Source organism: Pogoniulus pusillus, chromosome 41 (assembly GCF_015220805.1).
Source record: "Pogoniulus pusillus isolate bPogPus1 chromosome 41, bPogPus1.pri, whole genome shotgun sequence".
Classification (NCBI taxonomy): domain Eukaryota; kingdom Metazoa; phylum Chordata; class Aves; order Piciformes; family Lybiidae; genus Pogoniulus; species Pogoniulus pusillus.
The window spans coordinates 5,928,164-5,955,441 of record NC_087304.1 but is presented as its reverse complement, the minus strand read 5'-3'; the positions used below and the strand labels follow the sequence as shown (position 1 = coordinate 5,955,441).

Here is a 27,278-nt window from a genome sequence, read left to right as displayed (position 1 = left end):
TCGGGGCGCGGCTCCCGCCGCTTCCCCCCCCCCGCTCCTCAGCCACAACGGGTCCCGGCTGCGCCGTGCCCGGAGCAGGGCAGGCTGGAGATTGCGGGGGGAAAGAGTGCAGCGGCTTTGCCGGCTTCTTGCACCCCACTCCTGCCACCCAAGGGAGGTCCCCAACCCCTGGCTCTAACACCCTGCTCATGGCTCCCGCTATGCCAGGGTCTCTGTGCCCTCCCCGGCTGCAGCCCTGTGAGAGTGTGAGGGGTGATGGAGAGAGGATGAAGGAGAAAGGGGGAGGGTGGTTTGTCCAAGCTCCGTGTGTGCGTCCCCTCTCTGCTCCTCCGTTTCCCAACGCAACGGTTGAGTTGGGCAAACGTTGGCAAACTGACACAGGAAGCCTTGAGCCAGCTTCTGACCACGCACCGTTGGGAAATCTGCCTGCTGCCTGCATGGGAGAGATCCCTGCTGCTCAGCCCTGGGGCACTCAGGGAGGGTCACCCCAGCAGAGGGGAGATCCCTGCTGCTCAGCCCTGGGGCACTCAGGGAGGGTCACCCCAGCAGAGGGGAGATCCCTGCTGCTCAGCCCTGGGGCACTCAGGGAGGGTCACCCCAGCAGTGGGGCCCCTGTTGCCCTACCCTGGCACATCCCCACCCAGTCCACCTGCAGCCCTCCTTTTGCACCCCAAGGGCAACCAAGCAGGTGAACATGAGTCTTGTGAGGAACAGCTGAGGGAGCTGAGGTGGTTCAGTCTTCAGAAAAGGAGGCTGAGGGGAGACCTCATTGCCCTCTACAACTCCTTGAATAGAGAGGTTGGAGTCAGGCTGGGGTTGGTCTCTGCTCACAGGCAACAAGTGACAAGACAAAAAAAGAAACAGCCTCAAGTTGTGCCAGGGGAGGCTCAGCTCAGATATTAGGTAAAATTTCTTCCCAGCAAGGGTTCTCAGGCACTGGTACAGGCTGCCCAAGGAGGTGGTGAAGTCCCCATCCCTGGAGGGGTTTAGGAGCTGCATTGATGTGGTGCTGAGGGATGTGGTTCAGTGGCAGTGGCTCAGAAGCACTGGTGGGATCGTGAGCTCTGGATGAGAGGCTGGACTGGATGAGCTCAAAAGTCTCTTCCAACCTCAACTTTCTATGAGCTACTCACAGCCAGCTCTGGAGACACTGCCACATCCCAGGATGTGTCCTGTGAGGTGTCCTGGGGCTCTGCTTCTCCCACTTCTCTGCCAAGAGGAGAGTGGCTTCATCCTGATGAGCTCCAGGCCCAAGAGGAGCCAGGAGCAGGTTGGGAAGCTGCTCTGTGTTCCCTCTTCCCTTCCCAGTCCACTCCACTCCCCCCCCCCAGCAAACAGCCACCCCAGGAGGAGCTGCAATGCAGCTCTGCCCCTGACACAGCCCAAGCCATGCCCCCCACCCACAGCAGTTGCACAAGGCAGGAGAGGCGGAAGCAGGAGGGAGATGCCTGCTGGCACCCAGGCAGAGGCTCAGCCCCCCCAAGTTATTTAAGCACTCCCACCCCAGCTGACCCCAGAGAAGGTGGGAGTGGGCTGCCCTGCACCAACATGGTCATGGCAGGGGTCTTCATCTTCAGCCTGGCAGGCTCCATTCTGCTCCCGACATTGATCCCAGCAGGTAAGGGGAGAACTGGGGCTGAGTGGGTTGCAGGGCTGGTTCCCACAGCCAGGGAGGGAGATGGAGGCTCTGGGCTGGAGCACTGTGGTGCAGGGAGGGGGCTTTGCCCTGCCGCTCTTGGCTCACCTCAGCCAGAGCTGTTGCTGGGCCACTCAGTGTCACTCACTGGTAGTGCTGGGGTGCTGAGGACACAGCAACAGGAGCAGGACAGCCACGGGGGAGGGCAAAACCTGGGCTGCCCAGCAGCCAGTGACCACCTCCACCCACCCACCAGGTACCCAGGGGAGCCAGATCATCGGGGGCAAGGTGGCAGCACCCCACTCCTGGCCCTTCATTGCCTCCATCCAGATGGAGGGGCAGCATGTCTGTGGGGGCTTCCTGGTGTGGCCCAAGTGGGTGATGACTGCAGCCCACTGCTTCATTCCCAGGTGAGCCACACTCCCACGCTGGGCACACCCCACCCCCACCCCGAACATGGCAGGACCCCCTTCAGACAGACACCTGCATCCCGGGGGTTACACAGCCCTGGTCCAGCCCCTCTACCACACTCCTCACCTCTCCAGTCCCCTTCTCCCCCTCCCCATAACCCCCAAACCACAGCAGCACCCACTCAGGGCCCTTCTGCTGCAGACGCAACCCTGTGGTGCGCGTGGTGCTGGGTGCCCACAGGCTGGAGGAGCCCGAGGAGTCCCAGCAGGTCTTCAGCATCGTGGAGTCCATCCCCCACCCTCGCTACAACCCCAACTCAGCTGACAACGACATCCGCCTGCTCCGGGTGAGCCCCACGCACTACCCACCCAGGAGGTCACGGGCAGCCACCGGCAGGGAGATGGGGTGGCCCGCACGCCGTGGGGTGCGGGAGGCAGAAGGGCTGTCTCCCCAGGAGGGAGGCGCCCGAGCAGACACTAGATGTCAGTGCTTCTCCGGAGAAGCAGCATCACCATGGGGTGTGATGGAGGCAGCCGAGGACACACGGACCGTGACCACGGCAGCTCCCTGCGCTCCCGGGCAGCTAAGGCTCTAAAGCAGACTGGGACCATTGCAAAGGGGTTGGCAGGTGGGGAGCAGCCTCTGAAGAGGGAAGTTCAGGGCCGGGGGGAGGAGGGGGAGACAGGGGCGGGAAGCAGCATCAACAGGATGTGTGGGGTGGGGTTGGGGGTGTTAGGACCCCAGGCAAGAGCAGCTGAGGGGCTCTGCCTCAGCAGCGAAGCTACTCGCGCCCCCAGCTCCCCTCTGCCCGCAGCTGAACAGGTCTGCCACACTCAACGAGTACGTGAAGCGGATCCGCCTGCCCTCCCCACGCGTCGACCTGAAGCCTGGCACCGTCTGCTACGTGATGGGCTGGGGGGACACCTCCAGCTACGGCGACCGTCCCACGGCGCTGATGGAGACCCCCACCACCATCATCAAGAGGAGCCTCTGCCGGACGCTGTGGAGGGGCCGTGTCTCTGCCAACATGCTGTGCGGGGCCAGCGCCAACGCCACGCTGCAGGGCGTCTGCGCCGTGAGTGCCCGCTCGGCGCCCTGCTCCCCGGCCAGCCCCTCCAGGGGACCCTCCCCACCTTGGTCTCCTTCTCACCTACACCTTACTTTGCAGGGTGACTCTGGAGGACCTCTGATCTTCAAGAAAAAGGTTTATGGCATCGTCTCCTTCTCTGGGAAGAGGTGTGGGGACCGCCGGTACCCTGACACCTACACCAAGATCTCCAACTACATCAGCTGGGTGCAGCGCACCGTGCGACGGCGCCATCGGAAGGGGCGGCCGAAGCCCTAGCTGGGGCTGACAGTGCCGGAGGGGTGGAGGGAAAGCTGGGGGCAGATGGGCTGTGGGGAGAAGGGCTGAGGCATCTTAGCTGTCTGGCAGCTCCCAGGCAGGGAGAAGAGAGCCAGACGCGTTCCTGTGTGATCTGGTCTAGGTGATCCTGCTCTGGCAGGGGGGTTGGACTCGGTGAACTTTTGAGGCCCCTTCCAGCCCCTGACATTCTGCGGTTCTGATTCTGTTACTCCCAGGTCCTTCCAGCTCCAGGGAATGATGCTCCTTGACTCAGGAGACCAATTCTGCCCACTAGCAAGGGGGGATGTGTCCCTCCAGCACCTCGTGCAGCCTCCTGCAGCAGCAGCAGCAGCATTTGCCTTCCTCAATAAAACCTCGGTCCTAGACCTCTGTCCAGCCACCTCCCCTCTATTCACCCTGCTCCTCCCTTGCATAGGGGCCACAGCTTCCAGCTCCAGGAACCCTCAACCCCACCAGCTGCGACTCACCCTAATACTGCTCCAGGAACACAAGAGTGAGACCAAAACTGAGCCCTATCTGTCCTGGAAGGCCCTGGAGCCAGTGCTGGGGTTTTAGCCTCCTTCAGTCTCATATTAGCCCCGGGAAGTGGCTAGCTGGGGCTGCCCGGGCAGCCCATCTCAAAGAGCTTTCCCAGCCTCCTTCTCTCCTGCCCCTCCCTGCCACACCAAAACCCCTTCTCTGACTGTCTCACTGCACAGCTTCATGCTCCAGTTCCCAGCCAGCTCCCCAGCTTGTCCTGGGCTGGGATGGATGGAGCAAGGAGTGCTGGAAGGAGGAGAGAAATGCCAACCCCCACTCAGGATCAGGCACTGCCCCAGAGGAGCCAGGATCTGCATCCAGGTGCTGCCATTCCCCATCATCTCCAGCAGTGCCAGAGCTGCCTTCCCACCAGGGTGGGGCACCCTATCCCACCCTGTCTCATCCCATCCTGTCCGGTCCCACCCCGTCTCGTCTTGTTCCGTCGAACCCACACCACACCCTCCCCACAGTGCTATGGGACCCCCCAAACGGGGGAACCACAGACAGCTCCCGGGGGCAGATGAGCTCCCAGCTGCTGGGATGTGCTAGCAGAGCCCATTGGGATCCCATCAAGAGCCTCACCTACCTCCCTGGCACACAGATGGGTACTTGCCGCTGGAGGACCTGGATGGCAGTGGGCACAAGGACCAGGGGGATGTGTGTGGAGCCGCTGCCAGGTCTCAGCTGGGACGGGAGCATGGCATGAGGCTTTGCCTGGCGTCGCAGCGGTCTCTGGGGACAGCCCCAGGCGTTCCCTGGCCCTGGCTGTTTGTTTTATCTGCAAATTGCTGGCACACAGCAGCCGCCCTCCGCACCTAGGGGGGTCCCACAGGAGGCTGCAAGCGACCGCAGCATCCAGCGGGGGTCATCCTGTGCCCTCCGGGGCTCTGCTGGGGAGGACGAACGCCAGGGCTAGGCCAGCGTGGCAAGAAGCCCCCCAGAAGACACCTCCTCCTCCACAGTCCCTGTGGTCCCCACAGGCGGGGAGCCCAGAGGCTTTGGCTTCCCTTTCCTGTGACAACACTGCCTCACGACCCCCCCCATCTCCCTGCTCCGGGGCTCTGCATGGCCTCAGCAGGACAGCCCCGTGGGTATCAGTGTCTGTGGGGACACCCAGCAGAGAACCCCCCCTCGGGCTGGCCTGGCTGCCGTCTGCCAAAGAAGCCCCAAATTCCCGTGGGCTGGCAGCATCAGCAGCAGCAGCAGAGTAGAGCAGAGCCCCCCAGGATGACAGGGCAGGGTTGCCAGCCCCAGGGCTCCCCCACGCTGCTGGGATGCCTGGAGAGCCGGCGCCTGTCCCAGCTTGTCCCAGACCACCCAAACTCCGGCGGGAAGGAGGCGCCTGACTCCCGGCTGAGTTTTGGAAGCCGAAATCTCCTGCTCATCGGCGGGAGCTGATGGCGCTGCCGCAGCCTGTGCCCGCGGGCTCAGCATGGGGCATCGTGCCAGGTGCTTCGGGGGCCAGACCCTGCGGCGGGGCAGGTGGAGGATGGCGAGGTGCCTCGGGGAGGAAGGCTCCGCGGGCGGGCTGTGGAGAAACTCGGGCCACACACCACCACGCGTGGCGAACGCCGGCGCCAGGGAAAGGCCTCGGGTAGCTTTTTGGCGATTTCTTTAGGCTCTTCCCCAAAAGCAGGAGGGTGGAGAGGCATTGCTGAGCTGAGCAGGTAGAGAGGGGCTGCAGGAGAGGCCCCAGTGCCCAGCCTGGGTTGAGCTGCTGATGCCTGGCACTGGTGCCCATCTCGGCTCAGCATAACTGTGTGAGATGCCTGGGTTCAGACCAGGCTGAGATGGATCCTGCATGGTGCTTAGCATCCTCCTGGACCTTGGGGTGGGGGGGGTGTGGGAGGTGAGGGTGCTGCGTGCCAGCCAAGACAGAAGGTACTGATCCTCATCACAGTGCCTCAGTTTCCCCTGTGTAACCTCCCACTCAGGTCCGGGAAGGGCTGGGGGTTGTAGTTGCAGCCAGCCTGGCTCCGTGAGCTCCCTGCAGATGTCAGGGCAATCCCAGAGCCCATTTACATGTCAGATCTCAAGCTGGACACAGGCCAGGGAGGGCTCAACTCTGACAAGGCTCAGTGGGATCCAGCAGAGGCTGCATCATGCCAGCCCCCAGCACAGGGGCCACAGCCTAGGGGGGGAACCCATCGGTGACTCCCATGCGGCTCAGAGGGCCAAGCCGCAGGCTGCCGCCCGGGGAAGCATCACACATCAGGATCCAATTAACAGCAGGAATTGTTTTGTGAAATACCAAACCCTCCTGGCACAGCCTGATGCTGGGAACAGATTTATCTGTGCCTCTGCTTGCTCTTCCCCATTCTCCCCTTCCCTTCCTGCTGTCGAGAGCAGCCTTGGCTGGGCTGGAAATTCCCCACTGCCAGGCTGAACCGGAGCGGGACCAAGCTCCTCACCAGCTACTGAGAGCTCTCTCACCCCTAGGTGCTCTCCCATCCTCCCGCCCTTGAGCTTCCCAGACCCACACATCTCCACGGGACACAACCACCTACTGCAGCCCCAGAGCCTGCTGAACAAACCAGGACCCACGGCAGCGTTTATTCATTTAATTATGATCCAAACTGTAACACAGCCATAAAATGCCCCTAGAGATAGCGTGCAGGAAGTGTCTGCCTTCCCCAAGCCTCTGCCTCAGGGATCAGAAGGCAACCATACAAAAATAGAAAATAGGGTATTTATATATATATATATATCACATATATGGCATTTGTATAAAGGCAACAGCTGGCTGGTGTCAGAGAGGAGATGGTATTTACACAGGTGACAGCACACAGAGAAGAAAGAAGAGGTACAAATAAATACAAACGGTGTCAACTGAGCCGGGGGTGGGGGTGAGGGAGTGCGGGAAGTGGGGGGTGCCCAGGCAGGATAGGCAGGGCCATCAGGCCCTCTATTGTCACCCTCTGCTCAGCCACGCTCCCCGCGGCAGTCGGGTTGGGAGCCCAGCGCTGTCCTGGGCGCTGCAAGGTTGCTTCACCCAGCAGCAGTGGTGTCCCCCAGGGCTATGCGCGCCCCTCCCGCAACCTCCTCCCCGCCCTGCCCTTCACCCACCACTGCTATCCGAAAGGGTTTGGCAGTGGGAAGAGAGGGCTCTGGGCAGCGCTTTCTCAAAGGATGGTTGTACCCTGGGGGTTGCCACAGCTTATGGTGGGCAGCGCTGCCTGGCTGCCGTCGCAGCAGCTCTCCGGGCACTGGTGTCGCCTCTGAAGATGGGTAGGAACCTGCTCTGAACGGGCCAGGGAAACAAACCAGACTCTGTTTTAGCACACAGATGCTGAAAGTTTAGGAGAGAGTAACTTACATATATATCTTTTATATATATATATAAACCTCTGTCTGCCTCCAACCCACTGCAGCCCCATGCTGCCTCTCTTGCCACTGGCAGCTGGGGCTGAGCCCCTCTAGGGAAGGTGAAATCGCAGATTCCCTCTAGACCTTGAGGTCCCAGCCAGAAACGTCAGCAGAGTACTGAGAATTCCATCCAAAAATAAATAGGTCCGGGGCTGCCGGCCAAGGACACGTTGAAGGGCCCCCCCCACCCCCGCAACGCACAGCAGCATGGACACCCCCTCCACGCCACGAGAAACGTGGCTGAGCTCTGGGCGAGGGCACTGAGCAAGCACCGCAGCATCCTGGGGTGGCTCGGTGGAGCTTTGACCTGTGCGGGTCGGGAGCTCCCTTCCCTGCTCCCCAGCTGGCAGGGCCAGAGAACAGCCCCCATCCCCCCACTCCTCCCTGCGAGTGCGTAACATACACAGGTATAAATAAGGATCCTTTTTATCTTAATAAATATCAGGTATATGGTTTGTACAATATACACAATAATGCCCCTGTCTCCCGGGTCCGGCCTCACGCCGAGGGAGGCTTCACACGTAGTTCTCCTCCGCGTTGTCCGTCTCCGAGGAGAATCTGGCTGCAGCTGGAAACGGAGCAGGAAAGGGGGAGAAGCGGTGAGGGAGATGCGAAGGGCGGCCGGGTGCTGGAGGTCCTAGCCCGCTCCCCCACCCCGCCGCCCGCCCCCGGGCCGCCCGCTCACCCGAGCAGCTCCCGTAGTGGCGCACGCCGATGGAGCGGCCGCGGTGGCAGGTGGCCCGCCGGAGGTGGCACGCCGAGGGGTAGGTAACGTTGTTGTTGCCGCAGAGGGCATGATCCAAGCTGGTGGGCTCGGGGCAGGGAGCCGTCCGGCACATCACGCAGTGGGCGCTGCCTGTCTGGTCCACCACACAGGTGTGGGTGCCAGGGCACACCACGCTGGAGCAGGACTCTGCGGAGAAGCACACGCGGACCGGGTTGAGCCTCCCTGGGTGGGGTGAAGCACGGACAGCCATCCTCCTCCCATGGCTCCTCCCACCCAGGTGGGCACTGCTCAGGGAAACCCAGGCAGCTCTGCCCCACTCTTGCCTCTATCTACAGAGGGATGCAGCAGAGCCAGGGGCTGGAGGGTCCCAAGTGTCCCCACTGCCACTGCTTCCGAGGCTGGGAGTTGGCAGGGGCTGTCAGCCCGGGTGCGAGGGAGCATGTGGCCCTCTATCCCTTGGGCACAGCTCCCGCTGGAGCTTTGCTGTGCTGGGGGAGCTGACGTCCAGGCACAGAGCCTGAGCACGTGGGGCTGAGCCCAGCTTGGCGCGGTAGGACCACGCAGGTGCCTTGGCTGGGAGAGCAGTGACCGCTCCGGCCAGGCTGGCAGCCGCCACGCCGCACGCCCCAGCGAGAGGCCAAGGGCAGGGTCACCCTGGAGCTGGTCCAGCCCTGCGAGCAAGGGCGTGGGGGCAGCAGGAGCCTGTATAGACAGAATGAGGCCCTGCGTAAAGCTCTGCCAGGCTGGTGCAGGGTGGGGTGAGGGGGGGGCTCACACACTCCCCATCCCACACCAGAGCCTTGGGGTGTACACAGTGTGCCAGCCGCGGCGCAACCCCACGGCAGCGGCAGAGCAGGACCCGCAGTGCTCCCTGGACACCGTAAACACTTCCTAACGCAGTCCCTCAGCCTCCTCCCCTCCCCTGCTGGATTGGAAGGCGATTTGGCATCTGCAGCTCCCCGCTCACAACTCCCAGTTCTTGCCCCACGTTTCCCTGTGCAGTCCAGAGCTTGACAGGCAAAGCATTGCAGAGGGGAGGGCTGGCAAAAATAACCATAATAATCCTGACAGTTCTTGGCAGGGCCAGAGGATTGCTGCTCTTTAACAAAACAACAAAAAATGAGCCTTGATGTTTGCAAGTGACATTTTACGGATGGTTGTTCCTCAGCCCACGGCAGGGCTGAGCCCACGCTGCACTGACGGCTGCGGCGGCATCGCAGCCTGTGGCCCTGGGCATCTGGTGGCTGCCAGCCTGGCGGATGCCAGCTCGCAGTGCAGCAAGGGCGATGCCTCAGGCAAGAGGCATTGAGATCCATCAGCATCAGGCTGACTGCAGGGCAATGCTTCCTCACTGTGCACAGAGCCCTGTGTGGCATAGGCAAAGCACTGTGGCAGTGCTTTGTGGCAGGACAGACCTTCCCTCCCTGGCACAGGCAGGTCCAGGCCCCGGTTGCAAACCCTCTGTGCCATGCTGGTGGAGCTGCTGGCCTCGGGTTGGTGGCAGTAACTCATGCTTGGGGCAGGATGGCTGCTCCTGATGGGGAGAACAGGGCAGACCTGGCTTCCTAGGTGGGAGCAGGGAGGATGTGCCCTCATGCACTGGCAGGACACAGAGGGGTGACCCTTCCTCTCCACACCAGAGCGTGGGGACCTCTGCTGCCTTTTATCTCGAGCCACAGGGACAGGGATTGGATCAGTCCCATGAGGAGCTGGGAGCACAAAAGCCACAGGGGACAGGGACAACACAGGGGACAGGGTAGAGGGGCACGACTAGACCTACTTTTGCATTTGCCCTGGTACATGACTTCCAGATCGGGGTGATCCCTGCACTTGGCCGTCAGCAGGTCGCACTCATCGCGGTAGGTGTAGCCATCGGAGCCGCAGACCTGCAGCTTGCGGGGCAGGCTGGAGCAGTCAGGGGCACAGGCACACTGGGGGCGCCCATGCTTCATCTTGCAGACCTTGTCGGGGCCACAGACCACCCCCTCGCAGCTCTCTGGGGACAGAGGAGAGCAGTGTGTGAGGACACAGCACCAGTTGCACCACAACAAGGGAAGAATCCATCCCACTCAGGCTGGCTGCCCAGCGCTGCAGTCACGCAGGGTGGCATAGAGCTGGGCAGAGCCAGCATCAGCCATCAACATCCAGAATCACACAGAGTGGCACCGAGCTGGGCAGAGCCAGCATCAGCCCTCAGGGTCCAGAATGCCTCCCGGGGGTCACTCCGTGCACGCTGACACTGAGCTGCTCCAGCAGCATCTGGATCTGCTCAGCCTCGCCAAGGAGCAGGTCGCTGGCTGGAGCTGTGCGCAGTCATCCAGCGCTCGCCCCAGCCAGCGCCCCGGCCCTCGCTCAGCACCGGCTCACTCCTCTCTCCCTCTCCTGCTCTCTCTCTCTCTCTCTGCAGTTATTTTTTGGAAGGAGACGTTTCTGTTTCTTGTGCAATGGAAAAATCTCTCGGCAAGGCCCCCGCTTCTCCAGAAGGAGCTGGGCTTCGTGAGCTGTCTGGGCAATCAGGAGCGCTGCTTTCACCAGACAATGCCCAGCCCTGTTTCGCTCCGGGCCTCCGTGACTTGAACACAAGAGCGGGGATGCAGCAGCGAGGGCAGATCCCCAGACAGGCGCCCGCTTTGTCCCCCGGGTCACCTCCCGGCCAGCACGGGGGCCGGGTTCAGAGGGTCCCGCCAGCGCCGGGCGCTGCCCCGAGAACAGAGAGGAGCTGCTGGCATCAAGCAAGGGACTGTCCTGGACGTGACGAGAGGCAACGAGGTCAGAGCCTGGACCGTGGCAGGGCTGAGGGCTCTGACTGGCGTGGCCAGAAGCCTCTTGCTCCCGCCCGGAGCACACCCACAGCCTTCATCTCAAAGGAACCTTTCACCTCCTCCGGGACACAGCAATGCTGGGGGGGAGGGGGGCGTGGAGCTGGCTCCAGGTGCAGGGACCCAGCAGCAGCCATAGGCAGGAAGGTCAGGCAGGGGTGAGAAACTTCCAAGATGGGGATTCACCCTGTGCAGGAGGGATTCCCGCAGACAGGGTGTGTGCTGGGAGCTGTCGGGAGGTACCAGGGGGATTTCCCTGTGGGTCACTTTGGGAGACAGCAGGGGAGGGGGATGTGGAGGATGGGGAAGGGAAAATTCCCTGTCTGCTTGGCCCAGTTCTCCCCAGGGGAAATTCCCTGGTGGGAGATAATTTCCCGGTTTCCTTCCTGATTTCCATAACTGGGGCCTGTCCCAGGGAAGAAGAGAACTGGAGGCTGAGCCCTGGCAGCATCTCTGTGGGAAGCAACAGGGACGAGACCCCAGGACAGAGGGGCACGGCCCCACGTCCCTGTCCTGCTTGCTGCAGCAGCTCTTTCATCACCCTTCGCTCCGTGGTGCTGCTGCCGGCGCAGGGGGTTCCAGCCCTCTGCACTGCCTCAGCAGGGGAGGGAGGCAGTTGGACCATCCACCCGTGACCCTGACCCCACAGCCCAGCTCTCCCGCCTGCACCAGGTCCCTGCGGGGGACACCATGTCCCCAGCAGCTGGAACCAGGAATTTCAGCTCCCCACTGGAGACCCATTGCAGAGCCCCCGGGGTCTGACCAGCACCTTCCTGTGGGGCTCGGCCGCTCCGGCTGCTGGCGCAGGGCTGGTGGCTGCAGCCCACTTTATCCTGGAGTGACCTCTCCTGGCCCAGTGAGCTCGGGGAGCCGGAGCGCAGCTCCTCTCAGCCGCCCTCTTCCAAGGCCTCCAACTCGCTGGAGCCCGGTGGGGAGCAGCACCAGCTCCATCTGGATGGGACAGGCAGGGGCTTTCTGAAGGGTGGGGAGCTGCGGTGTGCCTGCGGACCAGGCCCTCTGCCACCCTCACAAAGCTCCTGCTCCCAGCCCCCGATGATCCCCAGAAGCCACAGCTCCTCCTGTGCTCTGTAGCTGTTGGCAGCATCCCCCTGCCATGTCCTCCAGGGTGTGCGAGAGCACAACCCTGGGACCAGGCTGCCTGTCCCAGGCACAGGGGGTGCCACCCACCTCAGTCAGCCCCTGGGAAGGGTCCTGTCACTCCCAGCACCCACCAGTGGGGCCAAGTCCATAGTGGAGCATGGGGAAAAAAAAAGCAGGGCCAGGACCACACTCAGCCTTTGGCTGGCACCAGGTGTAACCCCAGACTATGCTGGCCCGGGGCTGAGGAGCAGCTGGGATGGCAGCACTCAGGGTGTGCAGAGGGGCTGGAAGAAGAAGAAGCAGCTTTGTTAAGAAGCTTTTTGCCCCCTCTGCTTTGAGCAAATAACATCCTGACCTTCCAGAGACCTGCTCCTGCCTACTGCGGTCAGCAGGGCCTGCAGCTTGTTCTCACACGGCCACGCAAGTGTGAGTGGAGGATCCGCACCTCTGGCGCATGCCAAAACATCTGGCGGGGCTGGAACTCACAGCTGGAGAGTTTCCACTTCTGGAACTGCCCGTTACATAAAGCCATTTCACACACACGCTGGGAGGAGGAGGGAGGGGGAGCAGAGGGGAAGAAATAGATCTTTTTCTCCCCCCCTCACCCCTCGAAACCTGGAGAAGTTTTCTTCCAAGCAGCCCTGGCAAGGGCAGGGGCAGGAGGCCCCAGACACAGCAGAGTTAACCTGGAAACAGGGAGCCCCAGCTCAGCTCCCAGCTCAGGCTGCCCAGCCAAGACCCAGGTCATGCATCCCACTCCACAGAGGGAGCAACAAAAATACACACAAAACGAGGGCTGCCAGGGGCCAGAGGCTGTTCTGCAAGCCCTGGCTCCATGGCAGAATCTGTCCTGGAGTTACAGAAGCAGGAACTTGGGGGCAGTGCTCCCTGGCATACCTGTGCCATCCCAGACAGCAGCCCAGGAGGGCATCAGAAAGCCCTGCCCAAGTGAGGAGCAGCCCAGCCCCACTGCTGCTGCATGCTCCCCAGGGCTCCAGGCATCCTGCCCGAGCAGAGCTCACACCCACAGCAGCCCACATGCCCCACAGCCATGCTCACCTTTGCAGGGGTGGCAAGTCACCAGCCCCAGGAAGCCCAGCAGACTGATCTTGTTGCCTGGGTAGGTGTAGTTAGACCAGGCAACATCTACGTTGCCGTTGGCACAGCATTCCTCCCACGTCACTCCTGTCTTCAGGATCATGGTACACTTGGCCTCCTTCCCCTGCTGCAGCCAGCAGATCCCACCTGCAGACAGGGCAGAGGCTGAAGGGTGCCTGTTGAGCTGGGGCACTGCAAGGAGGGCAGTGGAACCCTAGCCACAGCCAGGCCCACCAGTGGGGCTGAGGCACAGGGGCTGCTCCACTGCCTGGAAAGGGTTGGCATGGGGTGAGCTGGGCACCTTAAAGGCACTCGGAGCTGGCTCCCGTCCCTCCCATGGCACAGCAGCTGTCACAGAACAGGCAACCCTAGCACAGCTCCATGCCTGCTCTGGCAGCCCAGCTGCCCTGGCCAACAGCTCCAAACCCTGCAGTGGGACCACAGAGAGGCAGCATTTGTCTGGGAGATGCTCCGGGAGATGCCCAGCTGGCAGAGCAGGCTTTGTGATCACAGCTTACCTGCTGCCCTCCTTCTCCTGCCCCCTCTGCCAGCATGGCTGCCCAACTCTCACCTGGCCCCCACCTCAGGGAGACTCCAGCCCAGGGAGAATGGGCAGGGCGAGTGCTGAATCCCCAGGACAAGGACCAGCCCCGGAGCGTGGGGGCAGTCTAACACCCACAGCCCTCTGCGAGGAGCATCTGAGCCACCGGCCAGAGAACAGGGCACTTGACACAGCCCTTGGGACGGGGCCAGGCCAGCGGCATCGGATCCCTCTGAGTCAAAAGCCTGTTTGTTCCTCAGCCCCAGGAGCGAATCACTTTGATTTCTTTTCTTCTTTTCCCCTTCCCCACCCCCCCCCCACCCCCCTTTTTTTGTGAGTGATTCCTTTGCAATTTCCGCCCCTGCAGACCAGCCTCTTCTGACGCTTATTTGGGTTTATGTTCTCGTTAGCTGCGCTTGAGGTTTGTTAAACAGCTAAAGATGTGAGAGAGGGATGGGGGAAGGGATGGATCCTGCCAGTGCCAGGCTGGAGTCGCTCTCCTTCGAAGTAAGGATTCGCCCTGGCCCAAAAGCAGAGCCAGCACTTGACTCAGGCTGACACCCCCTACCTCCCCCCGCCACGGTGTGTGTCCCCCTGCTCCTTCCAGTGCCCCTGATTTTTGGTTCAGCCAAAAGCATGTGGGGCTCTCGGCGTGGCTGCAGTCAGCCACAGCTCCCCAGGACGGCTGTGGATGGAGCAAACCCTCGGGCTGCAGGGAGCAGCAGCCTGAACACCTCTGGAAGCATCAGCAGCAGGTTTGTCCTCCATGGATTTGTTCAATTGCTCTTTCAGCCCCGCACCCTGCAGCCCAAATTGCCAGTACCATGGGAGCTGTGTCCTGCATTGAGGCTCTGCTTGCTCCACAGCTGCTGCCTGAGTGATCCCTTCCACACCAGAATGGATCCCTGCACCTCCTACCCACACCTCTGCTCTTGGGAGTGTACTCCTGACTGGCATCAGCAGGGCATTCCCCACTTCCTGAGCTGTGCTGGGTGTGAGGACACTGACAAGGGATGTGGCCCGGGCAGGACAGCCATGGGCTGAAGGAATCAGTGCAGGGGTTTTGGGGTGCCCCATCCTCAGGGTGCTCCATCCTCAGCACGGCCGGAGGAGCCACGGCTCAGGCCAGCAGGGACGCAGCATGCCCCCATCTGGGGCCTTCCAGCAAGCACTACCCAACCCCGCAAAGCAGCAAGTGGAAATCCCACGGGCTGGGGTGATGCCAAACACCATCCCAAAATCCACGGCGGCAAGAGTGGCCTCGTGGGAGCTTCCCCTTCCCATCCTTCGGAACATCCCAACGTGCTGCTGCCCGTGCTGGCGAGGGGCGATGGAGACGCTCGGCATGGTGTGAGGGGAAGGATGGAAACTCCACTGCGGGAGAGCCAATGCTGGCTCCACTCTGCTTGGAAGGGCTGCTGGAGCCTCAGCCCGGGATCCTGGACGGCCTGGGCACCGAGATGGCTGCCCTGCGAGGGATCAGCCACCGAAGAGCCTGGACACCTCCCAGGCACCCACAAGAGCTGCCAGCACGGTCACTGAACCGGGAGGGGTTCGAGCTCCAAACTCCACACCCTGATCACCAACCGGTTGCCGTTTCCAGTTCTTCCCACCCAGCTCCCAAGGCTCCGTAGCGCGGCTCTGCCGGCCCCCACTCGGGCACAGAGACCCCCACGCACTGCCCCGGGGGCTCGGGCCGAGGGGCTTGCGGCATCGGGCAGGTCACCCCCACCCTGGGGCACGCAGAGGGGCGGGATGCCGGGGCCGGGCACCGGCATGGCCACGATACGGGAGGTGGCAGCGGCACCCTGTGGGACCCCGGGCACTGCGGTCGCTGGAGTGAGCCGTAGACGGCGGCACCGGGCAGCAGCAGCTCCGCCAGCGTCTGGCACCCGAACGCTTCCCCGTAAACGGGTTTGTGTTGCCCAGACTCCAGCAGCTACCGGCCGTGGGGACACGGGGAAGAGCGGGGGGACGACAGCGGTGTGCGGAGGGGCGCAGCCCGGTAACGGCACCGGGACCCCGGGACGGGCCACCCCTGCCCCAAGCACCTGCCAGGGGCCGGAACTGCGGAGCGGCGGCACCGACGGAGCGGAGCAGCGGGTGAGCGAGTGGCTTCGGTAGCACCGGTGGGGCCGCGCCTCCCCCCCCTCCCGGTGCCCCGGGCGGCTCTTACCGTGCGCGGCGGCAGGGCTGCAGAGGACGAGCAGGCAGATCGCCAGCCGCAGCGGCATGGCCGGGCCGGGACGGGGCCGGGACGCTCCAGTGACCTGTTGCCTGTGCGGCGGCGGCGGGACCGGCGGCGTTATAAAGCGGCGGGGCGGCGTGAATCACCGGGCGGGGCGGCGGCGGCGGGAGGGGGGGCCGGGCGGGGGCGGCGGCGGGGGTGGGCGATGGGGGCAAAGTGGGGGTGGCAGTGTGAGTTGGGGCTGTCGGGGGTGGGGGGGAGACGCGTCCGTGTGCTCTCTGCACCCCGCAGCTGGCACGCAGATGGGGACGGGGGCGGGGCTTGAGGGTGCCCCCCGTGCCCAGGGTGCAGAGCCCAGGCGTGGAGGAAGGACTGGGGCGGACCCCAAGATGTAGTTGACAGCAGGGGTCTGGCTGCTGCCCAAAGCAGCCCCCAGCACTCAATCCTATACCCTCCCCTCCCATGGCTGCTTCTACACCCACTCACCTACCCATCCCTGAGTGAACCCCCTGTTTGCCTCCTCCCACCCTCCTCCTCCTCCAGGAGTTAGGGTCAGGTCTGTATCATTTGCCCCCTTTCATTTCTGCTCCCCAAATGCCAGTGCAGCTCTGCTGGCAGCACCCACACAATGCCAGGAGGGAAACTGAGGCATCACTGGGTCCTGCCGTCTGGTGCTGCACCAGCCCTGCTTTGTGTGAGGAGGTGAGGGAGAGCTGAGGGGACTCCACACGCTGTTACTGCCCTCCCCACGCAGCCCCATCGCCACCACGGCTGCTCTGACCCAGCTCCTGAGTGTGTGCTGAACCCTACACAGCCTGACCTGGGTAACTGTGGCTGTGCCAGCACTGCCAGGTCTGGAGGGTCCTGGCAGGACAGGAGCAGGCAGGGGGGTGCAAGGCAGCAGGCAGAACAGGGAAGGGCAGGTGAGGCCACCCAACATTGTCTGCCCTCACTCCCTGCTGGGACCACCCTGCAGAGATCAGTCAGTGCCCCCTGTTTGTCACCCTGCTTCCTGAGCAGGGCTCTCTGCCTGTCCCTGTTTGTCCCACCCCAGCCCCATGGCCTTCTCCAGCCCCGTGACCCTTGTCCATCTCCAGCTGAGGAGTGTTTCACCCTCTGCACTGGCCTCAGCTGAGGTCATGTTTTGGGCAGAGCTGAGCCCAGCTCTTTCAGGAGAGAGGCCCTGGCCAGAGGGCCCTGGGGACCTTGCACCACCTCCTTGCTCCGAGCAGGTGCCAGCACAGTGTGAGCAGCTCGGTTTGGCGTGGGATGGGGCTGGATGCAGCTTTGGGCCAGTGAGACACGGAGCAGCCCTAAGTCCCATAACCGTGGGTGAGCAGGGTGAGATGCCAGTGCCAGCGCAGACAGAGCAGCTGTGTCTGCTGGCACCACCACATTCCAACTCCCATGCCCCCATCCCTCCCTCCATCCTGATGACGGGTCACAGGGGATGGCAGAGGGCTGGCTGAAGCTGGCCTCCACCAAGGCAGAGCTGCCCTTTCTCCCCACAGAGTCTCCTTCACCCCCATAGATGGGACAGGTCTGGGTTTACCCCAGGTGACATTGGCATAGCCTGCAGGGCTTTGTGGAGGAGCCCTCAGGCCCTGCAGTGCCACAGTCAGTGCATGCATGAGGTGGAGAGCCCACAGGGGGGATGAGGAAGGGGTTACTGTCTGGGGAGAAGGACAGAGCTGTGCAGGCTCCCAGTGTGCTGCCGGCCCCAGACTGGGTAGCCCTGCAGCCTTCCCCATCGCTGTCCCTGTGCCTGGCCAGCATGACCCCTGCCTTGCTTCGCCAGCCTCGGAGCGATTGCCCATGTAAGGGCAGGGTCTGGGGAGCCAAATCCCTGAGCTGGATTTCAATGAGCGAGCGAGCAGGCGGTGATGCACTCCCTCACATGCTCCAGGATGCAAGAGGAGGTTGTGGAGGCCAGGGAGGGATTTTCCCTGGCTGCAGAGCAGCGTTGCACAACTGGCCAGCTCTGTCAGGGAAGGGGTCGGACCTTGCTCCAGTGCAGCATCTGGAAGGGAGCAGCTGCGCTCCTGCTCGCCTGACGCGGGGCAGGAGGAGTTGGGAGGCCCAGAGGGAAGTGGGTCAGGCTCCTTCCCCAGAGCTGGCATAACTCTGTCCTGCCTTGCCAAGGCCTGATGGTGCCCGGGGGCTCAGCCCCACCGAGGCCACCCTGCTCCCAGCAAAGCCATTCCAGGAGCTCCACTCGGCCCCTGCCCGGGCTCTGACAGCCCTGGGAAGCACCATCCTGCCGCGGGGCAGGGAAGCCACTGCCCACGGTCCTGCCTCAGGCAGGGGCCAAGGTTGGTTCTCAAGCCAAGCTGGGAGCAAAACTCCACCAACCAGTCTGCCACACACCGGGCAACGCTGCTCCCACTCCCCTCAGCTCCCACGGAGCCCAGCTGGTGACCGAGACCCAGCAGGACCCGCGGAACGAGGTGGGAGAGCAGCCAGGCTGGGAATGGCCGAGAAACCAGCCCGGCAGCGGCACCCGGGGAGAATCAAAGGAGCCCATGGGCCGGGCAGGGGCTGGGGGCGGCGGGAGGAGCTGGAGTGGGACAAAGGAGCCCTTTGGAACCGCAGTGAATGCAGCCTCACATCTGACCTTTCCGTCTGGGTGCTGGCATTGTGCTGGGTCGGGCGGTGTCCCGCTGCGGCTCGGGCTCAGCAGGATCTCAGGCTGAGGTTCAAGAGCCAGCCACCCTCCTCACACAACCCCAGCTGCTTCGTTCTCCTCCTCTCCTTGCCTCTAAGGAGGGAATCTCGCCTCTCTCATCAGTTCAGGCTAATTAAACTCTGCTAAACCAATTAGAGCTGCAATTTGCAACAAGACATTCAATTGAGAAGTGTTTCTCACAGAGCCCAGGGTCAGGGCGCAGGCAAAGAGCAGAGGTTTCATGTTGACGGTGGATCCACAGGCAGGAGTTGGGCAGGTCCCTGGTTGTCTTTTGGTCACTGTTCTCTCCTCGCTGGAGTGAAGCGATCCCGGCCCTGACATGCAGGTGGGCGCCTGCGAGGTTCTCCGTGCAGCTGGAGGTGCTGCTGAACACCCCAGCAGTGCTTGTGGGGCAGCAGGGCTGCCCGTTGGGGGCTGCCTAAGCTCAGCTGTAGCCATGAGAACCCAGAAACCCCCCTGGTGATGAAGCCTGTCGAGGCACAGCGTGAAGCAGGCGAAGCTTGACCCAAGCCTCAGCGTCCCCCTCCACCAGCGTCACACAGAGAACGCAGCAAGACACTGGGGTGAGCTGGAGGCACAGACGGCCCCGGGGCAGCACTCGGTCCCTCCACCCCGGCAAGGAGCTGCCCCTCCAGGCAGCTGTCGGCAGCTCTGAGCCTGAGGCTGGGTTTTCTCCACCGCGTCCCCACGGCTCCAGCTGGGTCATGCAGAGAGGTGCTTGTGGCTCAGGGCTGCATCAGCAGCGCTGGGGAGAGCGGCGGAGCGGTGATCCGCACCTCGACGGCCCAGCTGGCCGCACTCCACCCCCAGCGCTGACACGCAGCTTCGCCCTGCGCCCCGGGGCAGCGGCGTCACCGCTCCGTGCCTCAGTTTCTCCATCTGCTGCGGCGAGATAACGCTCCTCTCTGCTTGATCCTGCACTATCTCCCGGGAAGGGTGCAGGGATTAGTTAGCTAATGTTTGCGAGGAGCTTTGAAGATGAAAAGCCGTGAACAAATGCCAAGAAGTGCTGAGCTGGATTCTCCTCGCCGAGTAATCGTTTCATGTTCCTGGGACACTTCCACTTGTGCAGATGAAGGAGGGCAGGGCTGTGTGCATGTGGGGAGGGCAGGGGGAGGGGGTGCTGGGAGACTCCCAAATCTTCCCAAGACCTGCCCCTCCAAATCTGATCACCCAGCCTGTTTGACTCCTGACCACACTCCCGTCCCTCCCACTAACACCTCTCCACCACCCACCACGCTCTGCAGATGCCCAGGCTGGTGAGGCACAGCCAGCAGCAGCCCCAGGTAGAGGTTGTAGTGCTAGGATGAGGGACAAAGGCTTTGAGCTGGAAGAGGGGAGATTAGACTGAAGATTAGGAAGAAATTCTTTATGGTGAGAGTGAGGAGACACTGGAATTGGTTGGCCAGGGAGGTTGTGGATAACTCCTCCCTGGAGGTGTTCAAGACCAGGTTGGATGTGGCCTTGAGTAACCTGGGCTGGTGGGAGGTGTCCCTGCCTGTGGCAGGGCAGTTGGAAATAGATGCACTTGAAGGTCCCTTCCAATCCAAACCAGTCTATGACTGTCATTCTATGACAGCAGCAGCCAGAGCTGGGAGACAGCAGGGATGTCCCATCCCATCCTGTCCCATCTCATTCCATCCCACAGGATGCTGCTGCCTGGCCTAGGAGAAGGAGCCAGGTCTGAGGAAGTGTTTCCCCTCTCGGTGACAGAACAGATGTCTCTGGTCTTTGGCCTGCAGTGGGCTCTGGTTTCCATCTCTGCTGGCTGGACACATGCAGATTTCCAGCTGCCTTAATGAGTTCCTGACAAACTCATCCTGCTGCCTGCACTGTGCCTCACAGGGGCAGCCACAGGGCTCGTGTTGGCACCACTGGGTGCCTGCACAAACCACAGTCACCAGACCAGGCAGGCACTGGCTGCAACCAGGACATAGCTCTGGCTAGGGTGGAAGGAGAGTGGGGAGTGATGCTGCCATACAGCCCCACACAGCCTCACACAGCTTCACACAGCCTCACACAGCCTCACACAGCCTCACACAGCCTCACACAGCCTCACACAGCCTCACACAGCCTCACACAGCTTCACACAGCCTCACACAGCTTCACACAGCCTCACGCAGCCTCACACAGCCTCACACAGCCTCACACAGCCCCACACAGCCTCACACAGCTTCACACAGCCTCACACAGCCTCACACAGCCTCACACAGCTTCACACAGCCTCACACAGCTTCACACAGCTTCACACAGCCTCACGCAGCCTCACACAGCCTCACACAGCCTCACACAGCCTCACACAGCCTCACACAGCCCCACACAGCCTCACACAGCTTCACACAGCCTCACACAGCCTCACACAGCCTCACACAGCCTCACACAGCCTCACACAGCCTCACACAGCTTCACACAGCCCCATACAGCCTCACACAGCTTCACACAGCCTCACACAGCCTCACACAGCCTCACACAGCCCCACACAGCCTCACACAGCCTCACACAGCTTCACACAGCCTCACACAGCCCCACACAGCCTCACACAGCTTCACACAGCCTCACACAGCCTCACACAGCCCCACACAGCTTCACACAGCCTCACACAGCCCCACACAGCCTCACACAGCTTCACACAGCCTCACACAGCCTCACACAGCCTCACACAGCTTCACACAGCCTCACACAGCTTCACACAGCTTCACACAGCCTCACGCAGCCTCACACAGCCTCACACAGCCTCACACAGCCTCACACAGCCCCATACAGCCCCATACAGCCCCATACAGCCCCACACAGCCTCACACAGCCTCACACAGCCTCACACAGCTTCACACAACCTCACACAGCCTCACACAGCCTCACACAGCTTCACACAACCTCACGCAGCCTCACACAGCCCCACACAGCCTCACACAGCCTCACACAGCCCCACACAGCCTCACACAGCCTCACACAGCTTCACACAGCCTCACACAGCCTCACACAGCCTCACACAGCTTCACACAACCTCACGCAGCCTCACACAGCCCCACACAGCCTCACACAGCCTCACACAGCCCCACACAGCCTCACACAGCCTCACACAGCTTCACACAGCCTCATGCAGCCCCACACAGCCTCACACAGCCTCACACAGCCCCACACAGCCTCACACAGCCTCACACAGCCCCACACAGCCTCACACAGCCTCACACAGCCCCACACAGCCTCACACAGCCTCACACAGCCTCACACAGCCTCACACAGCTTCACACAGCCTCACACAGCTTCACACAGCTTCACACAGCTTCACACAGCTTCACACAGCCTCACACAGCTTCACACAGCCTCACACAGCCTCACACAGCCTCACACAGCTTCACACAGCTTCACACAGCCTCACACAGCCCCACACAGCTTCACACAGCTTCACACAGCCTCACAGAGCCCCACACAGCCCCATACAGCCTCACACAGCCTCACACAGCCTCACAGAGCCCCACACAGCCCCATGCTTGCTGCCACAGCTGCTCCCCACTGCATCTCCTATTCCAAGCAGACAATACCTTCAAGAGAAAGATGATGCAGGAAAACCATCCCCATGCATGCATGCAGAAGCTGGCTGCATACAGGGATGCAGCCAGAACAGCATCACTGCACCCCCATCCTCCAGGATGCTGCAGGGCAGGCACAAGGACAATGCTGTGAGCAAACCATAGAACGGTTTGGGTTTGAAGGGACCTTCAAGATCATCCAGTTCCAACTCCCCTGCTATGGACAGGGACACCTCCCACTAGAGCAGGTTGCTCAAGAACACATTGAACCTGGCTTTGGACCCTTTCAGGGAGGGACCATCAATGGGCAACCTGTTCCTGTGTCTCCCCATCTTCACTATAAACAATTTCTTCCTCATCTTCGTTCTCAATCTCCACTGTCCCAGCTCAAAGCCATTGTCCTTCATCCTATTACCCCCAACCCTTGTCAAAAGTCCCTCCCCAGCTCTCCTGGAGCCCCTTCAGGTACTGGAAGACTGCTCAAAGATCTCCCCAGAGCCTTCTCCTCTCCAGACTGAGCAGCCCCAACTTTCTCAGTCAGTCCCAAGACAGGAGGTGCTGCAGCCCTCTAATCAGCTTCTTGGCTTCATCTGGACCCATTCCAACAATTCCATGTGCTTCTTGCACTGGAAAGTCCTTCATCCCACAGAGGCAGGGCAGGATGATGCTCCAAGCATCCATAAGGACACTTCCTCTGGAATCCTTCCAGATTCCTCTGGAATCACCTCTCTGGGAGCTTCTGGCCACCGCCCACCCCCTCTCCGTCCCTCCTTCTCAGCTGGGCTTTTCTGTTCCCGTCCCTGCAGGAGCCGCAGAGGGTGCCAGGACTTTGGGCTCCAGCAGGGTGTCACCTCTCCGAGGCACTTTCCCGGGCACGCCGTGTAAACAAGCCGTGAGTCAGCGGCCGGGGCCGGCCGTGCGGTTTCCCCAGCGTAAAATACTTCCTCTGCCGCGGTGGGAGGAAGAACCAAACCGAGCCTCCAGGGAAGAGCTGGCAGCAGCGTCAAACGCAACGAAATCGAGTGGAGCTGAACTGCGTCCAGAGGAGCTGGGAGTCAGTAAAAAACCTCCTGGGTTGATCCGACCTCGCTGGCTCCTTGGAAAAGTTCTGGCTGGAGGAGGAAGATTCGCAGCGTCTGCTTCACTGATCTTTGGACCCGGAGTAATGTGCAGGTTACTGGGATGGGACAGCTGAGCTGCTGGCTGCCCTCCTCCGGTACCAGCCAGCCAGAGGATGCAGACTCAGTGGCGCTAGAGAATGATCCTTCCACCTTCCTGCCCAGGGGGTCTTCTCCAGAGCTCTCTGGAAGCCTCACATCACCGTAACTCAGCACTCGTCATGGACAGAGCTTGGCTCGGGAAGGGATAGGAGACTCTGGCCTCCTTCTGCCCATTCAGCCCACCAGCAGAAGCTGCTTCTGCAGCCACATCCTGCTCACCACCCAGCAGATGAGAGAGCAGGGACCAACAGAGCCCAGAGCACAGGCGAGGGGTGGTGGGAGGCTGGGGCAGCGTTTTGGGGGAAGCAAAAGTGGGTGGCTGCATAGTGAGTGAGGGCTGGTGGTAACCCTCCTGCTGAGGGCTCAGCCTCTGAGTCGGGGGAGATCCAAAAGAGACACTGAAGGGGCTGGTCCTGCCCTGGTCTAGGGACACTGGTGAGACAAAATCGTTCCCCTGGTGTGACCTCACATCATTGGCTCCACTCGGAGATTGAGGCTTCTGCTACAAGCTTCCATGACAACAGCCACTGAGGCTGAGGCATCAGGTCCTCACTGGCCTGGGGCATTCCAGCCCTGGAGCACCTCAGTCCCATCAGCCTGGGGCATCGCAGTTCCTCCTGCCTGGAGCGTCCTGGCCCCACCAGCCTGGTAGCACTGCAGGATCCCAGTCCCCAGCTGGGATCTGGATATTCAGTGAGTGCAGGGCAGAGCTGCCACAGGGCACATCCCCACCATGGAGCCCCCAGCCAGCCCCCAGCCATGGTCAGAAGCAGGAGCTTGGTTGCTTACAAAGCTCAGGCTTGTAGAGAAAACCAAACCATATTTTTCACATTAAAATTTCCCTTGAAAAACAATGGTTTAAATCGAGTGTAAGGGAAGCAGAGAATCCAAGAAGGGGGGGGGGGGGAAGGCAAAAGAAAAGGGAAATTTTTGGTGGAGTCCAAAATCAATCCCCTGAGACTCCAAACAGCCCCTGAGCCTTTGTGCCACCAGCTCTCCGAGGCAGGTGGGTTCCCACCGGGGCTGTGAGACACGGGCACAGTGCTCCAAGCTGCTGCCAGTGAGATCCCTGATCCAAGAGGTCAGTGCACAGCACCAGCAGCCAGCTGGGCACACAACAGCCCTTGGCCCTCCAGCCCAGGGGCGGCAAGGGATGGGGCTCGCTCCGTGCCCGCTGCCCGCGGGTTATCAGGAGCTGCCGGATAATTGCCGGGGCGGGACCGGACCCACAGCCCGGGGGAAGGGGGTGGAGGGGGTGGGATGCCAGGCTCGGGGAGACGAGGTGGGGGATGTAAAATCTCCCGATCTGTCTGTGAGCGAATTCAAAGCAGACCGATTCAAATGCGCCGTGACACGACTGGCTTGGGGCTGGCAGACAATCCCCGCAGTGTTTGTAACAAATCTCGCCGCTTTCCTTTGAGTGGCCTCCAATTTATTAATTAAAATAGGCAATTAGATGTAATGTGGGGTGGAGGGGAGCGGGGAGACCAGCTGCACCAGTTCTTCTCACTTGGCAGGAACCGTGCTGCAAAGCTGCTCCGGCTCCGGGAGGTGCTTCTGCTTTCAAGGGCTGCAGGCAGAGTTGGGATGAAACTCATGCCCGGAGCTGCCCCTGGGTCCCTGCCTGGCACAGCTGGAGCCGAGAGGCAGGCAGTGAGTGGGCTTTAACGACAGCCACTGCTGTACTTAAGAGCACAGGACCCAGGGGACAAGACTCGCTCGAATCGGCAGGGAGTTGGCAGCAGGAAGGGAAGTTCCACCCAGAGGCTCCAGGATCTGCCGACAGCCCTGGCTGCCCCCAGCCCCAGGAGGCAGGAGTGTGAGGGGCTGGATGAGGAAGCCAGGTCCTTTCTTGTGTCCTCATCCAGCCTTCTGTGATAAGAAACACAACAAGCCAGAGACAAGGCTCCAGCAGAGCACCACAAGCACGGTGCCAATGGAGGGGCAGCACCATCAGCAGCATGCCCGTGCAATGCCATGGCTGTGGCACCAACACCTGCGTGTCTGGGTTCATCTGAACCAAGCTGGCAGGATCTATGCAGAACCCCCACTGCTCCCTGCAGGACACGTTGGCATGGGGCCAGCCTCAGCCATGGGCTCCTCTGCACAGTGTTGACCACGGAGGGATGCGATGGCAACCAGACCCTGTGCAGCCAGCACGGTGCCCACACACCTGGTCGGTGCCACAGGGTGAGTCTGGCATACCTGGGGCATGTAAAGGCACCAACACACACACATGCCTCTGCTGGAGCCTGCCAGTGGACACTCAATGCCAGCACCTGGCACAGTGGCATTGTCTGAATTAAGTAACGTCTCGGGGTGTGAGCTCATGGCCAACACCCATGGCCCAGGAGGTGCAGGTGGCAGCACTGGGCGCTGCAGCAGCTGGCTCTGACTAACTCCTGCCACTTCCACAGGAGCTGCTGGGAACAATCCCCACCCTTGGGCTGGCAGGCACCATGTCACAGGGCACCACGGGTGGCTCCCACATGGCACCTGCTGCTCCCCTCCTCCAGATACCAACACGGTCCAGAGGAGCACTGAGGCCTTTTCACCTTTTCTGCCAAGCCTCATCTGGCAGCAGGGACCAACAGCTCCCTGGCACCTTTGCTCCCAAACACCCACAGGTCTCGTGGCAGATGCCAGCCCACCCACGGGTCCTGTGGGCCCTGGTTAGACATCACAGAGGGGCACAGAGAACCACAGACCCACTGAATCATAGGACTGTGGAAGGCTGGAAGAGATCAACAAGTCCAACCACTCACCTTGAGCTCACAGTCCCACCACGTGTGCCCCTCCACAGCACAGCCCAGGTGGCATCAAGGCTCAAAGCTACCGGAGGAGCCTCTCATCCCATCCCACCCCATTCCATCGGGCAAGGACAGGCCCAGGATATTTTCTGCTGCCCTTGGCCAAAACCCCTCCCTCTTTCCTGAGCCCCAGCCCGCCCAGGGAGCAGGCTCTGTCTAAGGATGAATCGATGCCAGTTTGGGAGGTGTCACCTCTTCGTCAGCCCTCTCAGGAGAGGGTGCAGTTTGCTTCTTTCTGCAGCACCGTGGGAAAATCCTTCCAGCCTCTGGCTTCCCAGAGTGACTCAAATGTGTTCCCAACCAGACCTGGCTTTCTAGGAGGCAGTGGGTGGGCAGGGGACAGCCCAGCCCAGAAAATCAATTCCTGAGGTGTGCAGCCCCTGCCAGATTAAGGGCAGAGATGAGACCATCTGCCAAGGGACTCTCAAGTGCCCTGCAGGGAGGGACTGGGGCTGGAGGCAGGGACAGGGCTGCCCAGGGGAAGCAGGAACCCCAAGCCATGGAGAAGGGCTCTCATATGGCATCCAGCTCCATGCTCAGCACTGGGGGTGTGGAGGGTGATAGAGTCATAGAATGATTTAGGTTGGAAGGGACCTCAAAGATCATTCAGGGCTGGACAGGGAACTCTGAGCAAGCCCAGAGGCTGCAGGTCACAAGCACTGGAGAAGCTGCAGCTCCAGCAAGGAGCTTTCTGCCTCTTCGTGCTCCCTGAGCCTGGGGAGAAGGCGACCCTGCAATGGAGGGTCCTCACCCTGAGCCCTCTCCCCACGCAAACACACCCCAGTTAGCCAAAGGGGCTCTGGCGTGGGGCAGGGTCCTCTCACAGACTGGTGGTGCCGGTGCCGTCGGGGTGGCCCTGCCTGCCCTTCTCCCCGCGTTGCCATTGGCACCGGGACGAGTGTTGCCACGCTCAGCTTCCGCAGCTCCTGCGTCAGGGAATTCCAGAGGGGCAAAGTCAGTGGGGGCTGGATCCTTCCCTCCCCACCCCACAGGCACCCAGCACCCGTTTGATCAAGTGGCAGCTTGTCTCCCAGCCGCAAAGCCGGGCGGGAGGAACGCGTCCACATCCTCCTCGGCGTGGAAGGGAAACTTGCCCAGGAGGGCAAAATGCCCCACGCGCGGCCGCGGGCTCTGCTCACCGAGCAGCCAACCTCGCCTGGCCGCGGGGCTGGGTCTCGCCAGGCTGTCTGGACCCAGCTGCTGCTGAAGGAGGTAATTGCTGAAGTGTCTGATGGGCGGCGGGATCGTCACTCAGCGGCT

At 61.7% G+C, this 27,278-nt stretch overlaps 2 protein-coding genes across 3 annotated transcripts; one reads left to right on the top strand and one right to left on the bottom strand.

Annotated features, from left to right (window-relative positions):
* The first annotated feature begins 1,548 nt into the window (after positions 1-1,548).
* PRSS57 (serine protease 57) lies at positions 1,549-3,392 on the top strand. Its single transcript, XM_064174874.1, has 5 exons — positions 1,549-1,618; positions 1,893-2,046; positions 2,249-2,393; positions 2,862-3,122; positions 3,216-3,392. Exons 1-5 carry the CDS (start codon positions 1,549-1,551, stop codon positions 3,390-3,392), a joined length of 807 nt encoding a protein of 268 aa, XP_064030944.1.
* Positions 3,393-6,479: 3,087 nt separating this feature from the next.
* FSTL3 (follistatin like 3) lies at positions 6,480-18,606 on the bottom strand. Of its 2 annotated transcripts, none has more exons than XM_064174843.1 (5): positions 18,387-18,606; positions 13,005-13,190; positions 9,806-10,021; positions 7,984-8,211; positions 6,480-7,866 (listed from the first exon to the last, which is right to left on the bottom strand). In XM_064174843.1, the coding sequence occupies exons 1-5, from the start codon at positions 18,406-18,408 to the stop codon at positions 7,814-7,816; spliced, it is 705 nt and encodes a 234-aa protein (XP_064030913.1). In that variant the 5' UTR covers positions 18,409-18,606; the 3' UTR covers positions 6,480-7,813. The 2 variants fall into 2 exon arrangements, with proteins under 2 accessions (XP_064030913.1, XP_064030912.1); XM_064174842.1 differs by lacking the exon at positions 18,387-18,606 and adding an exon at positions 15,761-15,852.
* Between the last annotated feature and the right edge of the window lie 8,672 nt (positions 18,607-27,278).